This window comes from Sus scrofa, chromosome 1 (genome assembly GCF_054392235.1).
Source record: "Sus scrofa isolate SSC_HxYL_T2T_F1_AM1 chromosome 1, Sscrofa_HxYL_maternal_Yorkshire_Landrace_v2.0, whole genome shotgun sequence".
In the NCBI taxonomy this organism is placed as follows: Eukaryota; Metazoa; Chordata; class Mammalia; order Artiodactyla; family Suidae; genus Sus; species Sus scrofa.
Genome location: NC_139383.1, coordinates 87,506,406 through 87,525,499, shown reverse-complemented (window position 1 = coordinate 87,525,499; position 19,094 = coordinate 87,506,406). Strand labels below are relative to the sequence as shown.

The 19,094-nt window shown below is 38.0% G+C and overlaps 1 protein-coding gene and 1 long non-coding RNA gene across 18 annotated transcripts in view; one reads left to right on the top strand and one right to left on the bottom strand.

Moving 5' to 3' along the window:
* Positions 1-4,611, bottom strand: part of LOC106508944 (uncharacterized) — a 768,001-nt gene extending 763,390 nt beyond the window's left edge. For all 17 annotated transcript variants that reach the window (XR_014807830.1, XR_014807832.1, XR_014807851.1 and 14 more), the window contains exon 1: positions 3,916-4,611. This is a non-coding gene — a long non-coding RNA (uncharacterized LOC106508944). The remainder of the gene's footprint in view (positions 1-3,915) is intronic.
* Positions 4,612-4,703: 92 nt separating this feature from the next.
* Positions 4,704-19,094, top strand: part of IRAK1BP1 (interleukin 1 receptor associated kinase 1 binding protein 1) — a 38,907-nt gene continuing 24,516 nt past the window's right edge. Inside the window, exons 1-2 of the mRNA XM_003353300.5 lie at positions 4,704-5,044; positions 16,062-16,127. Of these exons, the coding sequence (XP_003353348.1) occupies positions 4,730-5,044; positions 16,062-16,127 (381 nt within the window). The 5' untranslated portion in view covers positions 4,704-4,729. The remainder of the gene's footprint in view (positions 5,045-16,061; positions 16,128-19,094) is intronic.

The following is a 19,094-nucleotide window of genomic DNA, read 5'->3' as shown; positions in this document are numbered from 1 at the left end:
AAATGCTTATCTCTTCCTCCCTTTCTAGTCACTCACTCATTCCTTAAGCCTTGTCATTCAGTTCCTAATAAAACAATTCCTTGAAAGTCATGAACTATCTTCCAAATATTTTACTCAATTATTCAATAGACTTATCTCTATCCTCAAAATTTTGCCCACCTGTATCTTTTGATTTTTTTTTGGGGGGGGGGAAGGCCTGTGCCCATGGTATATGTAAGTTCCTGGGCCAGAAATCAAATCCAAGCCATAGCTGTAAACCACACCACATCTACAACACCACCAGATCCTTATCCCACTGTACAGCAGGAACTCATTAGCCATTAATCACTTTCTCTTTTTGAAAATTTTACATCCTGTGGCTCCACAATATTGTGCTATCTTAAACTTTCACCTTCCTTGTTGAGCCTTCTTTTCTGCCTCCTTGAATTTCATTTGCTTATGCATATTTCATAGGTAATTAACTAGAAAGTATTATAATTATGTCTAAAGTATCTCTACCCTCTTGTTGAGACCACTGAGGACCTTAAGATCCTTTAACCAAATGCAATGACTGTCTGTCCTCCTCTTTTGTTTCAATTGTCTAGAGGTTTTTTTTTTAATTTGTTTTAATTCTTGCTTAAACATTCACATGCAAATTTTTAAAAAGCATTTTCATAAGGAACTAATTAAATTTATTGACATGTTACCAATTTCTGTGATTACTGTTGTTTCTTCTATGCCACGCTTTCTCCTTGGACTTACTCATATTATAGAGGCATATCATATACATTTAATGAGAGACTATAGGTGCTAAACTCTCTAAGTCTGCATGTCTGAAAAGATCTCTATTTTTCCCTCATTCTTGAAGGAAATATTAATTAATACACACTTCAACTTGTAATAAAAAAAAAAAAAATCCAGCAAACGAAATTCAATGACCAGACATCTTTAGAGGGGAATTCTACCAAACATATAAGGAAGAGCTAAGACCTATACTTCTCAAACTATTCCTAAAAACTGAAGAGGAGGCAACACTCCCGAATTCATTCTACTAGGCTGCCAGTACCTGATACCAAAACCATATGAAGATACTACAAAAAAAAAAAAAAAAAAGAGAGAGAGAAGTACAGGCCCATAATCGCTGATGAAAATAGATGCAAAAATCCTCAACAAAATATTAGCAACCTGAATTCAACTATATATATATATATATATATATATATATATATATATATATATATCAATACTACACGCGTGCACACACACACACACACATACACACACACATATATATATATATCATATAACATGATCAGGTGGGATTTATTTCAGGGGCGCAAGGATGGTTCAATAACTGCAAATCAATCAAACTGATACACCATATTATCATAAACAAGCTGAATGAGTAGGTTACCCAGATTCCCATGCCACCCACCATGGCTGCACTAGAACACCATTCTGAGCTCACACCAATAGTTACATAAATGTTCTTATATGAATTCCTAAAGTAGAAGGAAAAAGCCTGTGGTTTTATGGATAGGTTTATGGATAGGTTGGCTAGATAAACAGGTTCCAATTGTAAAATACAAAGGAGTTGCATGACAGGATTATTCAACTGAATGACAGTGAAAACAAAATTTTCTCAAAGGGTAAAGCTTTAAGCTGTGCATCTAGTGATCCACTTTGTGTGGAGCTCTATATAAATTCTTTAAGGCTGAAAGCTATATGAGTTTAATTCAAATTCCCCTACAATATCCGCTATTATCAGTTAAAATTCTTAGTTTTAAGATAACATAAAGCTCAGTCAACCCACTTGTGAATGAAAACAGGACACAGGAATATTTTTAGAACTCCAGGGTGGAAGAGAAGCCAGACCTAAGGAAAATTCTATAAACGCAGATTAGAATTGCATTTCGATTCTTAATCTCATCTCTGTTCCTCTCTGTATGTATGATTTCCTCTCTCTCTCATTTTCTTTCCTTTTCTCTATATACTGGCACACTGACATTTTCTCCTTCGCTATTAGAAGTGGTATGTGAAAGATGGCAAATCTATATCGTTCAAGGTTAGACAGATAGACAGACAGATGTATGTCATGATCCACCATCTGAGAGACTAAATTTTTAAAATTGGGTGTAAATAGATTCCCATGAATAAAAAACAAAAACAGAAAACCTCTAAGTGGCCTGCCTTGAATCCTGTTCATGTCCACCTATTCTGGGTCTAATCAAATTGCATAAAGTACAGAGTCAAAAGTCATATCATTCAAAATGGTTGCTAGAGGCTCAGCATTGACTCAGGGAGAACTGGGTAGTTGTGAACTGAACAGATACGCTCTATTATTCTCATTCATTTTCCCAGTTCTCCAAACAGGAAACCTTTGTCAGCTTTGGTTTATCTCTCTCTTTTATTCACTATATAGTTCTGTCACCATGAACTGTTCCCTTCTTTCAAAATTACTTTTATCTATTCCATCTTCATTCCTATTTTCCTTTATCATTTTCCAAAATGATAGTTCAAAAAAGGATATTTTTGTATGGTTAAATTTGCATTTTTTAAATACTGAGTAAGAATAAACAGTTTTTTCTCATAAGAGACACTATTAGTATTTCCGTTTTATTGACTTGTGTTATGGACTGAATTGTGTCCCTCCTCACCACCACCACCCAGATTCATAGGCTGATGCGCTAACCCCCCATATGACTGTATTTAGAGACAGGTCTTTTAAGAGGAGATTAAGGTTAAATTAGGTCATTAGGGTAGAGTTCTAATCCAATAGAAATGGTGTTCTCAAAAGAAGATGAAGAAACACCAGGCAGACTTGCACACACAGAAAAGACCATGTGGGGACATGCTGAGAAGGCTGGCTGCAAATCAAGAAGAGAGGCCTCAGGAAACATTAAACCTATTAACACTTTGACCTTGGATTCCCTGCCTCCAGAGGAAACAAATTTTGGTTAAGCCACCCAGTCTGTGTTATTTTGTTACAGCAGCCCTGGCTGGTCACAGCTGACCGACCAACATTTGCCTCTGGGTTAATTATCCACTTTTATTATTTTGATAAGGGCTCACTTAACATTAAGGTGATTAGCTTTTTAAAAATATATATATTTTTCTCAATTTATTTGCACCTCCTTCACATTTTTGTTTTGTTCTATAATAATGATGTCATTTTAGTGTAGTCAAATATTTCAAACCTTTCCTTACAGTTGCTGCATTTGAAACAGTGCCTAAAAAGTCCTTTCCGTTTCCAGAATTATATTTATACTCACCCATGTTCTCTTCCTATTTTTTTGGTCCCATCTGAATTTTATTTTTACTGCATGATCTAAGATACAAATCAATACTTTTTTCACATAGTCAACCAATACCACCTATTGATTTTCCCATTTGAAATCTATTTTATCATATCCTAAATATACACACTTAAAACTCCTATTGCTTATTTATGACATTCATTCATTCAGTAGCTCATTTTGGAGATTATATTGTTCCATGTTTATCATTAAGGAAAAAGAATTTTCCACGAAATTTAAGAAACATTATTTTGGATGACTCAAATTATTATTTTTTTTAATTATAGTAGGAAAGTTTTAAAAGTTTTTAAATTAAAATGCTAATATATAATTGTTTTAAACTAACAATAAACGTCAAAATAAATATATACAAAATTACTTTTACCCAATAGAAGTGAAGTCAAATGAAGGAGGGGTGAGTACCATTATCAGTAACATAGAATTACTTTACAAACCAAAAATAAAAGAAAAATGATAAACTACCTGAGGATTTAGTTGGCTTTTGTAGGCTCCTTTCAAAGAATGACTGTCCTTCCTCTCCCCCCCCCCCCCGCCCCCAATTAGTTTTCCAAGGACAGTAGAGCTATTTTTTAAAGATCATTACTTAGCGGTAAGAGGAAAATCTACTTAATTGACTCACTGGGTTTAGGATTGCGTTGTTCTCTTAAGCAAAGGGTTAGGACAAGTTCCAAGTCGTACAGGCTCTGCAATGTCCATGTAGAAAGTTCTCTGATACCACGTGAATTTCTCCTTTCCATACACAAGGCCAGAACCATTCCAGGGATTTTAGCGAAAATTCCAGACACTTGAAAATCATGCCAAAGTGTTAGCTATTACTACTATTTGCTATCCATTATTTTCTGCTATCCACACAGCAAGGACTCTCTAAGCACATTGCAAATGTTAAACGTGTACATACTAAACTGAGATTCAAGGACTCATAAACTCCCAAGCTCGAAGGAGTAAAAAGCAGATCATTCCAACAGAAATCTCTCTCGATCTTTGGTGCTGTGAGTTCCAAAAAGCTTCCACTGAACCTACGTGGAATAGTGAAGTCACACAAAAGCAGTGACAAAGCTGTGCCAACCGCAGACCCGCCTCTACGAAATATAAAGGCGCCCCCCGGCCCTCCCTGGAAACTTTGGAGTCCAGGCAGTACATGGGCGTGGAAAAGCGGAGCTCACTAAGAGGCAGGCTGCAGACAAACCTCGCTAAGATTTTTGAAAGCCGGGAGGTGAACAAGTTGAAAACCATAACCACGAACCCAGCCAACAACCTGTCAAGGTGATGCGGCAAAATGGTCCACTGAGCCCAGCTCGCACCCTCAAGGAGCTACAGGACCTTCAAGCCCATCCCGGCATCCCTTGCACCGCGCAGGAGTAAGCCCTACGGCGCCTGGGCCCTTTCGGCCGCCGTTGGCTCCGCGTTGTTATGGAAACCCAGCTGCCATCACAATGTCGTTGCAACAGGCCCCGCAGTCGCGGGTCTTCTTGGAACTGGTTCCCTGGGTCGACCGGGACCGGGAGAACAATCTGCTCTCAGGCGGAGAGACGCTGCCTGGACTTCGCCACCCTCTCTCTTCCGCACAGGCCCAAACTGCCACCCGCGAGGTGCACGTAAGCGGCACAGCAGAGGTGTCTGCGAGGCCCGACCGGGCGCATGTGGCGGTGCGAGTGAGCAGCACCAAGGAGACGGCGGCCGAGGCCAAGAAGAGCGTTTGCCGCCGCCTGGACTACATCACTCAAAGCCTCCAGCAGCAGGGCGTGCAGGTGGGAGCTCTGTCTGGGAGGGGCTTCGAGCTGGATCGCGGCAACCCTTCTGCGGAGGTTTAGGCCCCGTCGCGCCCCTGGGGCGGGAGTTTGTGGATGTCTAGGGTCTTGAGCGTCTGGGACACCTTTCTGTTTTGTGCATTCGCTGGCGCGAGGATCTGAGGAGTGAATCTTTGGCTCTTCCTTCTAAATGAAAGGAATTATCAGCGGCAGTTACTTGTGAAATTAAAGAGTGCAAATTAAGTGGGGTTTTATTTGGCGATATTTGCGATTTATTTTCTTATTTTGACAAACTGTTAAACTTGAAACATTAGATGTAAATGCTTGCCTAAGTAGTGTGCTGGAGACTAATTTTTTTTAAATTATTCTGCACCACGGAATTGACAAGTGAAAAGCCCCTTTCCTCCCAACCTGATAAAAGCTTTGCATGAACTAGTTCTTCAGTATTTTTCGCAAAGAATAATACGTGTATTGGGGGTAGGAAGTGGGGGAAATTGCATCCATTTTCATTTTAAACTCTAAAAAAACCCCAATTTTTTTAGTTTTAGTTTAAAAAGAAAAGCCAGTATATTGTAGAGGCCACATTTATGAAATACCTCTACTTACCACAGAGCTCCATGAGACCAATCACTAAATAAATCTTACTTTAAGCCTGCTTCTAAGAAAAAAAAAGAAAAAAAATGAACTAGCTATTTAGTCTGCACAACAGCCCATTTAGGCAGGTTTTAATATCCCACTTTCCATATTTAAGGAGATTAAGTAATGCTCTGAACATCAGCCAGGGCTGTGTTTGAACTCCTGCATTCCTGAAACCAAAACCTAGGTTCCAGATAATTAGCATGGAAGAAAATTAGGAAGCACAGAATGTGTCAGTTATATCAGTGTTCTTCATTTTACAGAGTAGGATTCTAAAGGCCCACAGCTGTGATTCATGCACCCTAACATGAGTTCATAAAAGTGCTTCTTTTGCTAGAATTGACACAAACCCCCCAAAAGCAAGTCTTTAAGGAGAAAATATATTTATTTGTACCACATTTATAAACATGGAGTTTGGTGAGTTCCCAGTGTGGCTCAGCAGGTTAAGGACCTGCCCTTGTCTCCATGAGGACGCTAGTTCGATCCTTTGCCTTGCTCAGTGAGTTAAGGATCCAGCATTGCCACAAGCAGCTGCATAGGTCTCAGATGCTGCTCAGATCCACTCTTGCTGTGGCTGTGGTATAGGCTGCAGCCGCAGCTCAGATTCAATTCCTGGCATTGGGAATGTCCATATGCCCCAAGTGCAGCCCTTTAAAGGAAAAAAAAAAAAAAAAAAAAAAAGATGTCATTTGGAAAAGATGTCTCTAAATGATTTTACAGCTTAGAAGAATTCAAATGCTAATTATAAATAAGGTGAATAAAATGAGTTTAATATATGGAAAATATTTTCTCACAAAAAAATGCTGCCTGTGCTAAAGCCCTGTTTGAATAATATAATTCTTAAGTTATTTACCTAAAATGTAAACTGAGCTCAGGTGGCTGTAACTTTTAATATGTAGAACAAAATGAATCATTACATCCAACTTGCAGTAATTACATTAAGACTTAGTGTTCAAGACGACGTAACTGAGGACAATAATCTCCCAGTTATCTCTGCTTATGGAAGAAAGCAGTCCTATAAATAATTTGTTCAGTAGATAATGCAAAAAATCATTTCTATTATTTTTCAGGATGAATTATAATGGCTCTTCACAAGGTCTTTCTTCGTTTTAAACTTTGGAATCTGGGTTTGTAACATCACTCCCCTGCTTGAAGGGCCCCTCATATTCCTAACCTTTTTGCTTAATAGATGGATACCAACTTTTCATTTCTTGTCTCTTTCTCTTTTCATTTCTTGTCTCTTGACTCCCATTTGCTTTTCCTTTAAAAACCAGCCCAAGCTCATCTTGACATTCCTTTCCTAAGGTAACACTAGTCCTGCCATACCACACTCTATCCCCCCTTTAATAAAGCGTATCATTCTGTACTATAATTGTTGCTTTACTTAACCTCTCCTCCATACTCTAAACGTCTTCAGAGCAGAGACAATTTTGTTTCTTAATTGCTTTGCATTCATAGGTTATGTTTCAAACACATCACATAATGTGTAGTTAGAAAATGGTCTTTAAATGAACAAAATAAAAAATAATGAAGTACTAAATGAATAAACTATTAGTTGAACTACCTTATTGGTCAGATATGGTTTTATGGTCATATAGTTTCACATGTGGAGGCATAACCTTCATTTGTAGTGTTGTTTTCATGGAACAATGTTTTAAAGTTTTTAGCAGTATATACTCATTTAGCCATCAAACTTTTATTAAGCATCACTGTTCATTTTTAAATAGCATTTAATATATTACATAATTAATTTCTGGCTTGTTATAATCCCCCCATAGACTGTAAGCTCCAGTATTTGCCTATTAATAATTTTTGATAGATTTGTAATGGATGCCTCAGGCATGTTGCTAGGCCCCAGAAAGAAAGAGTGAAACTTAGGCATTGTGCTGAAGGAGTCTTATTATAGGAATAGATTACTGTGTAGTGTTATGATGAAAGTGTGTACATGATACAATACAGCTGAGTAAGAAAGAAAATAATGTTCATTTTACCTGAGGAATTCCAGAAAGATTTCATAATGGAAGTACCACTGTGTCAAATCCTAAACAATAGCTGAAGGTAAAGCATTTTGGTTCCATATACTACAATGCAGCAAGCATATGTATTCAGAGCACTAGGTGGATGCAGTTCAGTATGGCTGGGACACAGGAGTACCTGGACATAACAGAGGGTAGTCACGAGATCAAAGAAGAAAGCTGTAGGCAGAGCGTGGAGGCCCCAGGGCGCACAGTTAGGAAAACTCTAGTCAAGAACTTTGAGTTCAGAGCCCATGCACTTTAACCACGATAGCATGTTGCTGCTTTATTGTCTTGGCAGTGGCTGATGGAGTTTCAGGTGTGGGATGTTGCAGATGCTAATGATGCCCCACACAGCTTTCCCTTGCTGCAGGAATTCACTTAGAAATGGGTGAGCCAGTCATACCAGAAAATTAACAGCCCCTCCCCTGCTCCAGCAGCCTTCAACTAACAGCTGAGGGGAGGGGGTGGAAAGGGACCTCAGACTACTTGCTTGGGCAAGATAGCCCTCCAGCATGTGTTGTACCCCAGCTCCCAGAGTTTCTCTGCAGGACCAAGTTTCAGTTGCTCACAGTGGTGACTGCTTGACAACACACTCTATAATGGTTTTCTTTCTTTCTCTGTTCCATGTCGTACTCCACTGTGGTGTTTTTGGAATTACCTTAAAAATAATCTGCTTGAACTCAAATCCTCATCTTAGAGTCTGTTTCTGGGTGTACCCACATTAAGACAGGGAGTAATAGGAACAGATTGAACATTTCATATGAGCTGGCTTCAGCTTTTCATTATTAAAAATGGTGGCAAAATGTTGTTAGGTATTTATACAAGTTCTTAATTATGTTCTTTTGACATTAATTCCTGGCTTATGTATTTTTTATGCTTATGAAAAGTTACACCTCTAGGAAGATAAGTTTACATCTTCACTAGAAATGTATCTTTGGCACAGTGGGCATAATTTTTTTCTTTAACATTGCCAATTCAATAGTTTAAAAAAAGTTAACGTTTCTTATGCTTTTTTTTTTTTTTTACAATTGAGGTTAAACATTTTTATGTAAATTGTCAGTTCACAGTACTTGGCCATCTTTCTATCACCTTTTCTTTATGAGAACTTCAAAAATTAAGATTATCAATAACTGGATTGGAGCATTAAGTCCATTGACATTTAAGGTAATTACTGGTATATAATGATTTTTATTTTTTTCCATCATAACTGGTTTACATTGTTCTGTCAATTTTCTACTATACAGCATGGTGACCCAGTAACATATGCATGTACAGATTCTTTTTTCTCACATTATCATTGCTCTATCATAAGTGACTAGACACAGCAGGATCTCATACTCATACTACTTAGCCATAAAAAAGAACAAAATAATGCCATTCGTAGCAGCATGGATGGAACTAGAGCTCTCATACTGAGTGAAGTAAGTCAGAAAGAGAAAGATAAATATGTCTTTCTTGCCTTTTTAAACCTTGTTTTCCAGTTGATTCTATGTTTCTCCTTTTTTCTTTTCTTTTTTTGGTTGGATGATTTCCGTCTATTTTATTCTTGTGTACTTTTCTTTTTAGTTTTTGTGAATGTAATGTTTGGTTTTGATTTGTGGTTTCCCTGTTTTTCAAGTATGTTAACCCTTTTCTGTATCTGCTTACTTTAGCATGACAGTCATGTAGGCTCAAACACATTATAAAAAAAAAAGTCAAGATTTTCTCACCTTTCTTCCCTACAGTCTATGATTTTAAAGTCCTTTTTAACATCTTCATGTTTGTCCTCTTTGCTGTTTCTTATGTTTATCGTCACTTTACACTTTTTTTTTTCATTTTAGATCTGTATACTGGCTTATTTAAGTGATTGCTTTCCAATTATGATTTCCTCCATCCTATTTCTTCTTAGTTCTCTTTTAATCTAGAGAAGCCCTTTCAGTATTTCCTTTAGAATGGGTTTAGATTTGCTGTACTCTTTTAGCTTTTGTTTGTTGAAGAAATTGATTATTTCTCCTCTTTTAAATGATATTCTTGCTGGGTAGAGTAGTCTAGGCTGCAAATTTTTCCTTTTTAGACCTTTGAATATGTCTTGCCACTCTCTTCTGGCCTGTAGTGTTTCTGTAGAGGAATCAGCTGATAGCCTTAAGGGGGTTCCCTTGTAATTAACACTTTGCATTTCTATTGCTGCCTTTAGAATCTTCTCTTCATCTTTAACTTTGCCATCTTTATTATAATATGTCTTGGTTTGGGCCTGTTTGGATTCGCTTGTTTGGGGCCCTCTGTGCTTCCTGTATCTTAATATCTGTTTTTTTTTAGATTTGGAAAGTTTTCAGACATAATTTTTTAAAATGTATTTTCAATCCCCTTTTCTTTTCCTTCTCCTTCTGGAATTCCTATATTATCCCATAGATCTCTTATATTGCTTTCATGTTTTTTAACTTGGTTTTCTATCTTCTGTCCGGGTTGGGTGATTTGCATCATTCTGTCTTCCAAGTCACTAATTCATTTTTCTGCATTATTAATTCTGCTCTTTAATAACTTTAACTCAGTTTGCAACTCTGCAAATGAATTTTCTAATTTTTCTTGGTTCCTCATATTTTCTAGTTCCTTTCTAAAGTAATCTGTATTACTGTTTATATCTGCTCTTAATTCCTTCATATTCACCCTTATTTTCTTCAGTATTTTCACTGTCTCCCTTTTGAACTCAGTGCCTGTTAGACTGCAGAGGTCTGCTTCATTATTTGCTGCTTCAGGTGAATTCTCCTGTTCTGTTGACTGGGAATGGTTCCTGAGCTTCTTCATTTTACTTATATTTTTCTTTTTCTGTGAGTTTAGGGAAGCCAAACTGTAGTTTTAGAGGGCTATTTTAATGCAAGAGCATTTGTATTTTGTGAGGGTTACTATTTATTTTTGTTGTGGGAGTTTGGATATTTGCTGTCTCTTTCTTTGATGTGAGCAGACTGTTATCCCCCTGAGTATGTTTCCAGGGAGACAGAGGCAATGGGCAGGGCTAGTAGTCAGTGCCTGGTTGCTGGGCTCTTTATACTATAAAGACCTACTGCAAGGACCTACAGGAAGATGGCCCAGTCTACTCCTAGTCACAGGGCAGTGGGAAGTGGTAATGAGCCTCAGGAAGATTTAGGCAGTGCCTGGAACATTTGGCAGTGGCTGCAGCAGGGTGTGTGTTGAGAGCCAAGGGAGTGAGAGCAACAATGGTTGATGTTTGGTCACAGCGCCTTTCTCTGTGGTAACTTCTAAGGTGACTGGGGATGTAAGTGGTGCCTGTTCACCAATCCCTGGTGGTAGTTGGCCACACTCACCTCCAGAGTCAGAGATAATTGCAGTAGTTTGCCCCTGCCACCTGTAGACCACACACAATGAACTCCATCATGCTTACCCCATGCAGGAGGTGCTGCACAGGTTGCTTCTAGTTGCAGGGTCCTGGGAAGTGACAGTGATCGGGCATGTGTGGGGGCTGCCCAGAATGTTTGACAGTGGCAGCAGCAGGGCGGGTGTGTTCCTAGGGGAGTGAGAGTAACGATGGGTGGTGGTCAGTTGCAGTGCCTTCTTTTTTGCCAACTTTTTGGGGCCAAAGGTGGAGCCCCTTTACAGACCCCTAGTGGTAGAAGATGGTTTCCGAGATGACTGCTATTGTTTGTCCCCACCACCTGTAGATCACGCAAGAAGCACCCCATCCTGCTTAGCCTCCCACTGCCCTTAGCCCTAACAAGAGGTGCAGAGTGCCACAGCCAAGGGAACCAAGAGGCTGTCAGGGCCCACAGCTGGCTGTAGCCTGCACAAGAGGTGTGCTGTCACCTATAGCCCACACAAGTGCCAGAGGCGCCCCCGCCCTCTGAGAGTCTGAACATGCACAGGGAGAGAGATTCCTATGTCGGTCTGCACCTCCTCCTCTCACCCTCCCCAACAATGGCACCTTGCTTCTCCTGCAGGCCCAGACCTTCTTCCAGGTTCCCTCGCCTATGGTGTTCTGCTCCTTGGCCTGTAGCACACCAATCCCTAGCCCCTCAGGCTGTGGTGTCCAGGGAGGTGGTACTGATGATCTGTGTGACTCCATCTCTGCTTTTCCCTCCTCAGTCTGCCGCTGTGCTTTTCTCCAAGGCTTTGAGGCTCCTCTGTCTCTGCTGATCTTCCTGTCAGTTAGTTGTCTTCCCAGGCTGCAGGTGCCTTTCCTCTTTCACAGCTCCCTCTCAGGAATGCTAGTCCCATCCTGATTCCTTTCTTTTTTCTCTATTGCTCTCTATTTTTTTTTCCCTTTTGTTCTACCCAGTTATGTGGAAGATTTAGGTCTTCTGCCAGCATTCAGTAGATGTTCAGTGTAAATCGTTCTGCATATGCACATGGTTTTGTTTTTGCTTTTGTTTTTGTTTTGATGTGTTTGTGGGAGAAGGTGATCACCACATCTTATTCCTCTGCCATCTTGATACCACTGCTCTGGAACTACATTTACTTACTTCCTCTGCTTAACTGTCTTTCTTTTGAGACATTGGATTTTTTTCACATATTCAGTCAACTATTCACTTACTCAACAAATATATATTGGGATTTGGGATTGGCATATGCATACTGTGGTATATGGAATGGTTGGCCAACAGGGACCTATTGTGTAAGGAAGGATCAGTGAAGTAGGGGCAGTTTGATGATTGGTTATTCTATTCCATTTTTTCATAGGAAAACAGGAGGATTAAAGTGGAGCTAGAATTGGCTTTCTGAAGGCAGCAGTCAAGCAGAAAAAGAGTGCTAATCACTTTCGCTATTGCAGTTCAGTTAGTTTCTGTTAGAAATTTTGGTTCTATGTCTTCTTGAAAATTGTTTTATATTCTGCTTAGTACTTCTCAGTCTGATTGCTATGAGGCAATTTTTATTTCCTCATTCCCTGTAATATTATTTGTAATTCCAATGTTTATCAAATATATGACTACATTTATAAATAAGATAACTGTCTTACATATATTGCTTTCAAACTATACACAGTTGCTTTAAGAAGCACCAGGGTAGGAGTTCCCATCATGGCTCAGTGGAAACGAATCTGACTAGGAACTATGAGGTTGTAGGTTCAATCCCTGGCCTCTCTCAGTGGGTTAAGAATCTGGTGTTGCCCATGAGCTGTGGTGTAGGTTACAGACACGGCTCAGATCTGATGTTGCTGCCATGAGCTGTGTATAGGCCAGCAGCTGTAGCTCCAATTGGACCCCTAGTCTGGGAACCTGCATGTGCCTCAGGTGCAGCCCTTAAAAAAAAAACAAAAAAAGAATTACTCGAATAAACTATGTAAGTATTTTACCACTCGTAAGAATTTGTTCTTTCTCAGGTAGAAGAACACTAAGGGTATAAATGTAGTTCAGTAGAGATAGGAGAGTCTTTCCAACAAATGGTGCTGAAACCATTGAATGTCCATGTGTAAAAAGTGAACCTCAACTCATACTTTCACACTTTATACAAAAGTTCATTCAAAATGGATGATATACCTAAATGTAAAACATAAAAAAAGAAGAAAGTAAAAGAGAAAATCTGACCTTGGATTTGAAAATAACTTTGTAGATACATTACATAAAGCACAATCCATGAAAGAACAAACAAAAATATAAATTGGATTTTATCAAAATTAAAAACTTTTGCTTTGAAAAAGAAATGAAAAAACTGAAAGGACAATCCAATTGCCAAAATTTGGAAGCAACCAAGATGTCCTTCAGAAGATAAACGGATAAACAAACTGACAATGGAATGTTATTCAGTGCCAAAATGAAATGAGCTATCAAGCCATGAAAAAACATAGAAGAAACTTAAATGAATGTTACTGATTGAAAGAAGCCAATCTGAAAAGGCTACATATGGTAATGTTTCAAATATATGACATTCTGGAAAAGGCAAACCGTATAAAGACATTAATGAAAATCAGGAGTTGAGAGAAGGGGAGGAATAAAGAGGCAGAGCAAGAGGATTTTTAGGGTGATCAAAAGAATCTATGTGCTACGGCAGTGGTAAACACATGTCATTTGTACAAACACACAGGATATACAACACCAAGAGTGAACCCAATGTAAACTATGGACTTTGGGTGGTCATGATGTGTCAGTGTAGGTCCATCAGTTGTGGTAACTAACCAGTGTGTCACTCTGATGGGGATTGTTGATAATGGTGCAGGCTGTGCATTTATAGGGGCAGGGGGCATATGGGAGATCTCTGTACTTTCCGCTTTAATTTTGCTGTGAACCTGAAACTGCAATGAAAAAGTTAAGTCTTAAAAAAAAAAAAAAAAAGACTTCCCACAGATTGTGTGAAAATATTTGTAAGTTATATATCTGAAAAGGGACTTGAATCAAGAATATACAGATAACTCAGTTCAATAATAAGAAAACATGTAGTTCAATTAAAAAGTACAAAATGGGAGTTCCCATTGTGGCTCAGCAGAAACGAAACTGACTACTATCCATGAGGACACAGGTTCAATCCCTGGCCTCACTCAGTGGCTTAAGGATCTGGTGTTGCCGTGAACTATGGTGTAGGTTGCAGACATGTCTTGGATCTGGTGTTGCTGTGGCTGTGGTGTAGGCTGGTGGCTCCAGCATCCATTCGATCCCTAGCCTAGGAACCTCCATACGCTGTGGATGCGGCCCTAAAAAGACAAAAAATAAATAAAAAGCACAAAATATCTGAACATGCACCTCACCAAAGCATGTATACAGATGGCAGGTAAACACATAAAAAGATCTCCATATGCATTGATAGATGATTTAATAAAATGTTTACTGAAATATTAACAGTAAAGGATTTGGAGACATTACTACTTTATTCTTTGTTCTTTAGTATTAGGTTTTCCTTAACTAGGGGATATTATTTTTATAAAAACAATAGCACTATTAAATGCAACAGTAAAAGGTACTTTATTTTCAGCTACCCTTCCTAAAATTAATTCTCTAGTAATTTTTCAGTCAGAAGTTTTACATGTATTAATCAAGTGAAATGGGGAAAAAAGTAAAAAAAAAAAACTAAGAAAATAGAAGATATGTTTACATGTCATAAAAGAATATTAAATGACAGAAAAGTTTCATGTTTTGCAGTATTTATCTGTATTCCACTTTTTCTACAATGAGCAGATTCTACCTTTATCATAAAAATTAATTAATGTTTTCATTGTATAGTGACAGACATCAGAGCTATAATTGGAACTTAAGTTCACATTTTCAAGTTAAAGCTTTTTAGAATTTTCCAGATCATATAAACAGCTTGAAATGAGTTTATATCTTCAAATTCAGGTATAACTAAGTACCTTGCAAAATAACTTATAATTAAATCATTCTTGGGCATAATAATCTTTATTTAGCATATATTTTGAAGATATAAAAATTTATAAAATATAAGTTCTCTTTGTCCACAAGGATGGGAGTAGGTCAAGAGTTCATTTCACTAAATTTTAAAACTCTCTTGAAAAGTAAAGAAATTAACCTTTTTTTTTTTTTTTTTTTTCTGGAATTAGTACCCTGTATTTACACAGAATCAAAATATTACTTTTCTAGGAACAGACCGATTCAGGTCCAGCATTTCAGGAAATATTTATGTCATAGTAGTATAGCATCTACATTTGCTGAGTGCCTTCTGGGTCAAGTACTTTATTTACAACTTCTCATTAAACCCTCAGAACAATTACAAGTAGTGTAACCTAATTTTGTAAATGTGGAAAGAAACTAAGCCAAAAAATTGAATAACTTGCCCAAAGTTGCATATTATAGGTATTCAGTCAATTTGTGTTGTTATTTGTAAATTAAACATTTTAAAAACTCCTACAGCAGGGGTTCGCATAGGGGCTCGGCGGAAACGAATCTGACTAGTATCCATTAGGACACAGGTTCAATCCCTGGCCTCAGTGGGTTAAGAATCCAGCGTTGCCATGAGATGTGTAGGTGGCAGACACAGCTTGGATCTGGTGTTGCTTTGGCTGTAGGCCAATAGCTACAGCTCTGATTCTGATTTGATCCTTAGCCTGGGAACCTCCATATGCCTCCACTGTGGCCCTAAAAAGATCAAAAAAAAAAAAAAAAAAAAACCTCCTACAACATGCAGAATGCTTTATGTACAAGAAATTCTTCATACACACATACACATGTATATACCACCCTAAGTTCACACTTTTAGTACTAGCTAGTATAAAAATTACCACAAAAGGAGAGCTAATTATGATGAAATTTCTGCAAATACTTGTAGGTTTCTGAATTTCTCTTATGTTACTTTTAGGAAAGTTTTAAAATATCAGGCAAGGCAGTTCTTTCTGCATATTTGTCATTCTGATTTAAGTAGTTCAGATTTCTACTTTATGTTTTAAAGTAATTGCATTTATAGTAATCATGCTGTTGTACTTTCTGTTTCAGTCAGAGAATGTAACTGTGACAAAGGATTTTAAAAGAGTAGAGAATGCTTATCACATGGAAGCAGAGGTATGTATTTATCTTAAGTAATTGGAAACAGCATGACTTTGTGGGGACAATTTGCATTTAGTTTTATTCTTGAGCTCAATGTGTAGGAGAAATACTTCTCATGATATTGACAAAAGATCATTTTTCTCAAAATCTTTTTTTGGCATTCCATATCTGGGTGAGCTTTTAAAGTAAATTTGATGAGATTTAAGAGAAATTGTTTTGAAATGGGATAAAAATAGTAAGGGGGAAGTAGCATTTAAATGTCATCTGAGTAAAATTTTAGTAATATTATCTAGTGAGCAGGAAACACTGCAGGAGAGAAATTCCTTTTCAGATAAAAGTCATAGCATAAAGGACTGAAACACTTTCAACATTCTTTTGTTTCACAATGCAATTTTATTGTGTTGTGTTTAGGTTTATTTAAAAAGAAAAACTATTCAACTTTTGCACAAATTGAAAAGAACGAATTATTTTTATACACTCATTAATGACATTTAGTTCCGACCATTGTCAAGCTGTTTACTTATCTTTAAAGACTTTATGATCAGGATTTTATAAAATAAGAGTATGTTATACATAGCTGTGGTTAGGGTATAAGACTACTGTCTGTTTCTCGTTCCAAATTTTTTGGATTATGTGCTTTTTTTATCGAAGTGTAGTTGATTTACAGTGTTGTGCTAATTTCTGCTGTACAGCAAAGTGACTCAGTTACACATATATACACTTTTTTAATATTCTTTTCCATTGTGATTTCATAGGACATCGAATATAGTTGTCTGTGCTATACAGCAGGACCTTGTTGTTAACCCGTCCATGTACAATAGCATATATCTGCTAAACCCAACCTCCCATTCCATCCTTCCCCCACCCCACCCAAGTCTGTTCTCCTTGTCTGAAAGTCTGTGTGTTTAGTAGATAGGCTTGTTTGTGTCGTATTTTACATTCTACATATAGGTGATGATATATGGTCATTGTCTTTCTCTTTCTGATTTACTTCACCTAATGTGATAATCTCTAGTTGCATCCATGTTGCTGTAAATGGCATTATTTCATTGATTTTGATGGCTGAGTCGTATTCCATTATATATATGTCTCACACCTTCTTTATGCATTAATCTGTCAATGGACATGTCTTGGCTGTTGCGAATAGTGCTGCTGTGAACATAGGGGTGCATGTATCATTTTGAATTATAGTTTTGTCTGGAACCATGTCTAAGAGTGGGGTTGCTGGATCATATGGCAATTCTATTCCTTAGTTTTCTGAGGAACATCCATACTATTTTATAAAGTGGCTGCACCAACTAACATTCCCACCAACAGTATAGAAGAGTTCCCTTTTTTCCCACATCTTCTTAGGGTATGTGCCCTATATTTATAGTCCATGCTGCCTCCTTGCCATAGGAAAGAAATAAGAAAGGGATTAGAATGGAATTTTGTTTACTTAATCAGAGTTTTTGCCTTCAGAGGTGGAAAATACCTCAAGAAAGAACTTCGGACAGGTAATATATTATTTTTCTAATTTTAAGGGTGCGACCTTAGGCTTAGCTCTCTTAGGCCCAGTCTTCTCAAAGATCATGGGAGTTCCTGTCGTGGTGCAGCAGAAACGAATCCAACTAGGAACCATGAGGTCGTCATTCAATCCCTGGCCTCACTCAGTGGGTTGAGGATCCCGCGTTGCCATGATCTGTGGTGTGGTCGCAGACGCGGCTCGGATCTGGCATTGCTGTGGCTCTGGCATTGCTGTGGCTTTGGCATAGCTATAGCTCCAATTGGACCCCTAGCCTGGGAACCTCCACACACCACAGGTGCGGCCCTAAAAAGAAAAGGAAAAAAAGACCAAAAAAAGATCATATTACAAGAATTACAATGGAAATTAGAATCCTGGCTTCGTACCTCTTGAGACAATAATTTCCATAATACACTGTTGTCCCTATTCTTAAATAATTTTGTGATTTCTTCATTTAAAATTTAACTATCTCAAAAGAATTTTAAAAATAATGATTTTGGGAATCCATTTGGCAAATGTTACTCTGTAGTAGTGAGGACCAAAAAATACCTTTCAAATAGATGAAGAATAGTCTGTTAAGATTCCATATATTAGAAGTCAAAGGTTGGGAGTAGTCGTTAGCACTCTTCCAGTAGTTATTACCCATCAGTCTTGAGGTTGTAGTGAGCATCAATAGGTTCAGGTTATCTTAGTAAGTGGGGTTTGTTGTGAGGCTACACCAGGAAATAAGGAGGAAAGGGACAGTCCCAGCAAACACACGGCCGGGCTTCATGAAAAATTGGAATTTTTTTCAGACTGGGTTATTCTGAGGACTGACTGGTCAAGTACAGAATGTGCTTTTCAGCTGCTTATTTTGTTGTAAGACATGGCTAAATGAAAACTTGGCTAAACTCACCTCCTCGTCCTTTTGCTGTACTTGTCTGTTTAATGTCTTATATCAAATTTCTTAGGAGAGAATCTAATTATATTTTGTATAAGGCTCCCTGGTAGCCAGAACTATTACATAATGCAATCTAACACATGATTGCCCTAAGTCGGCATCAGCTGAGACCAGGATGGTAGGGTCATAAGGTACAAAGTATGCTAACCTGTGTGTAAAGAGTAAATTGTGGCTTTATGTCTGTGGCTATCATGAACATCAAAACCTAATGTCTGACATAAACTGATATTTTCATGGATCATTAAATATATAGAATAAGATTAGATGGTAGAACATTACTTTTCAAGTAATATCTGAAATTTATATCCTGAAAGGCACTTTAGAGACTATTTTACTAACCACCTACCTACCCTGTTGTTTTTCCTTATTTTATTTTATTTATTTTTTTCTCTTTTGTCTTTTTAGGGCCACATCCCAGGCATATGGAGATTGCCAGGCTAGGGATTGAATCAGAGCTGTAGCTGCTAGCCTATGCCATAGCCACAGTAATGCAGGATCCGAGCTGCATCTGCAACCTGCAGCACAGCTCACGGCAACG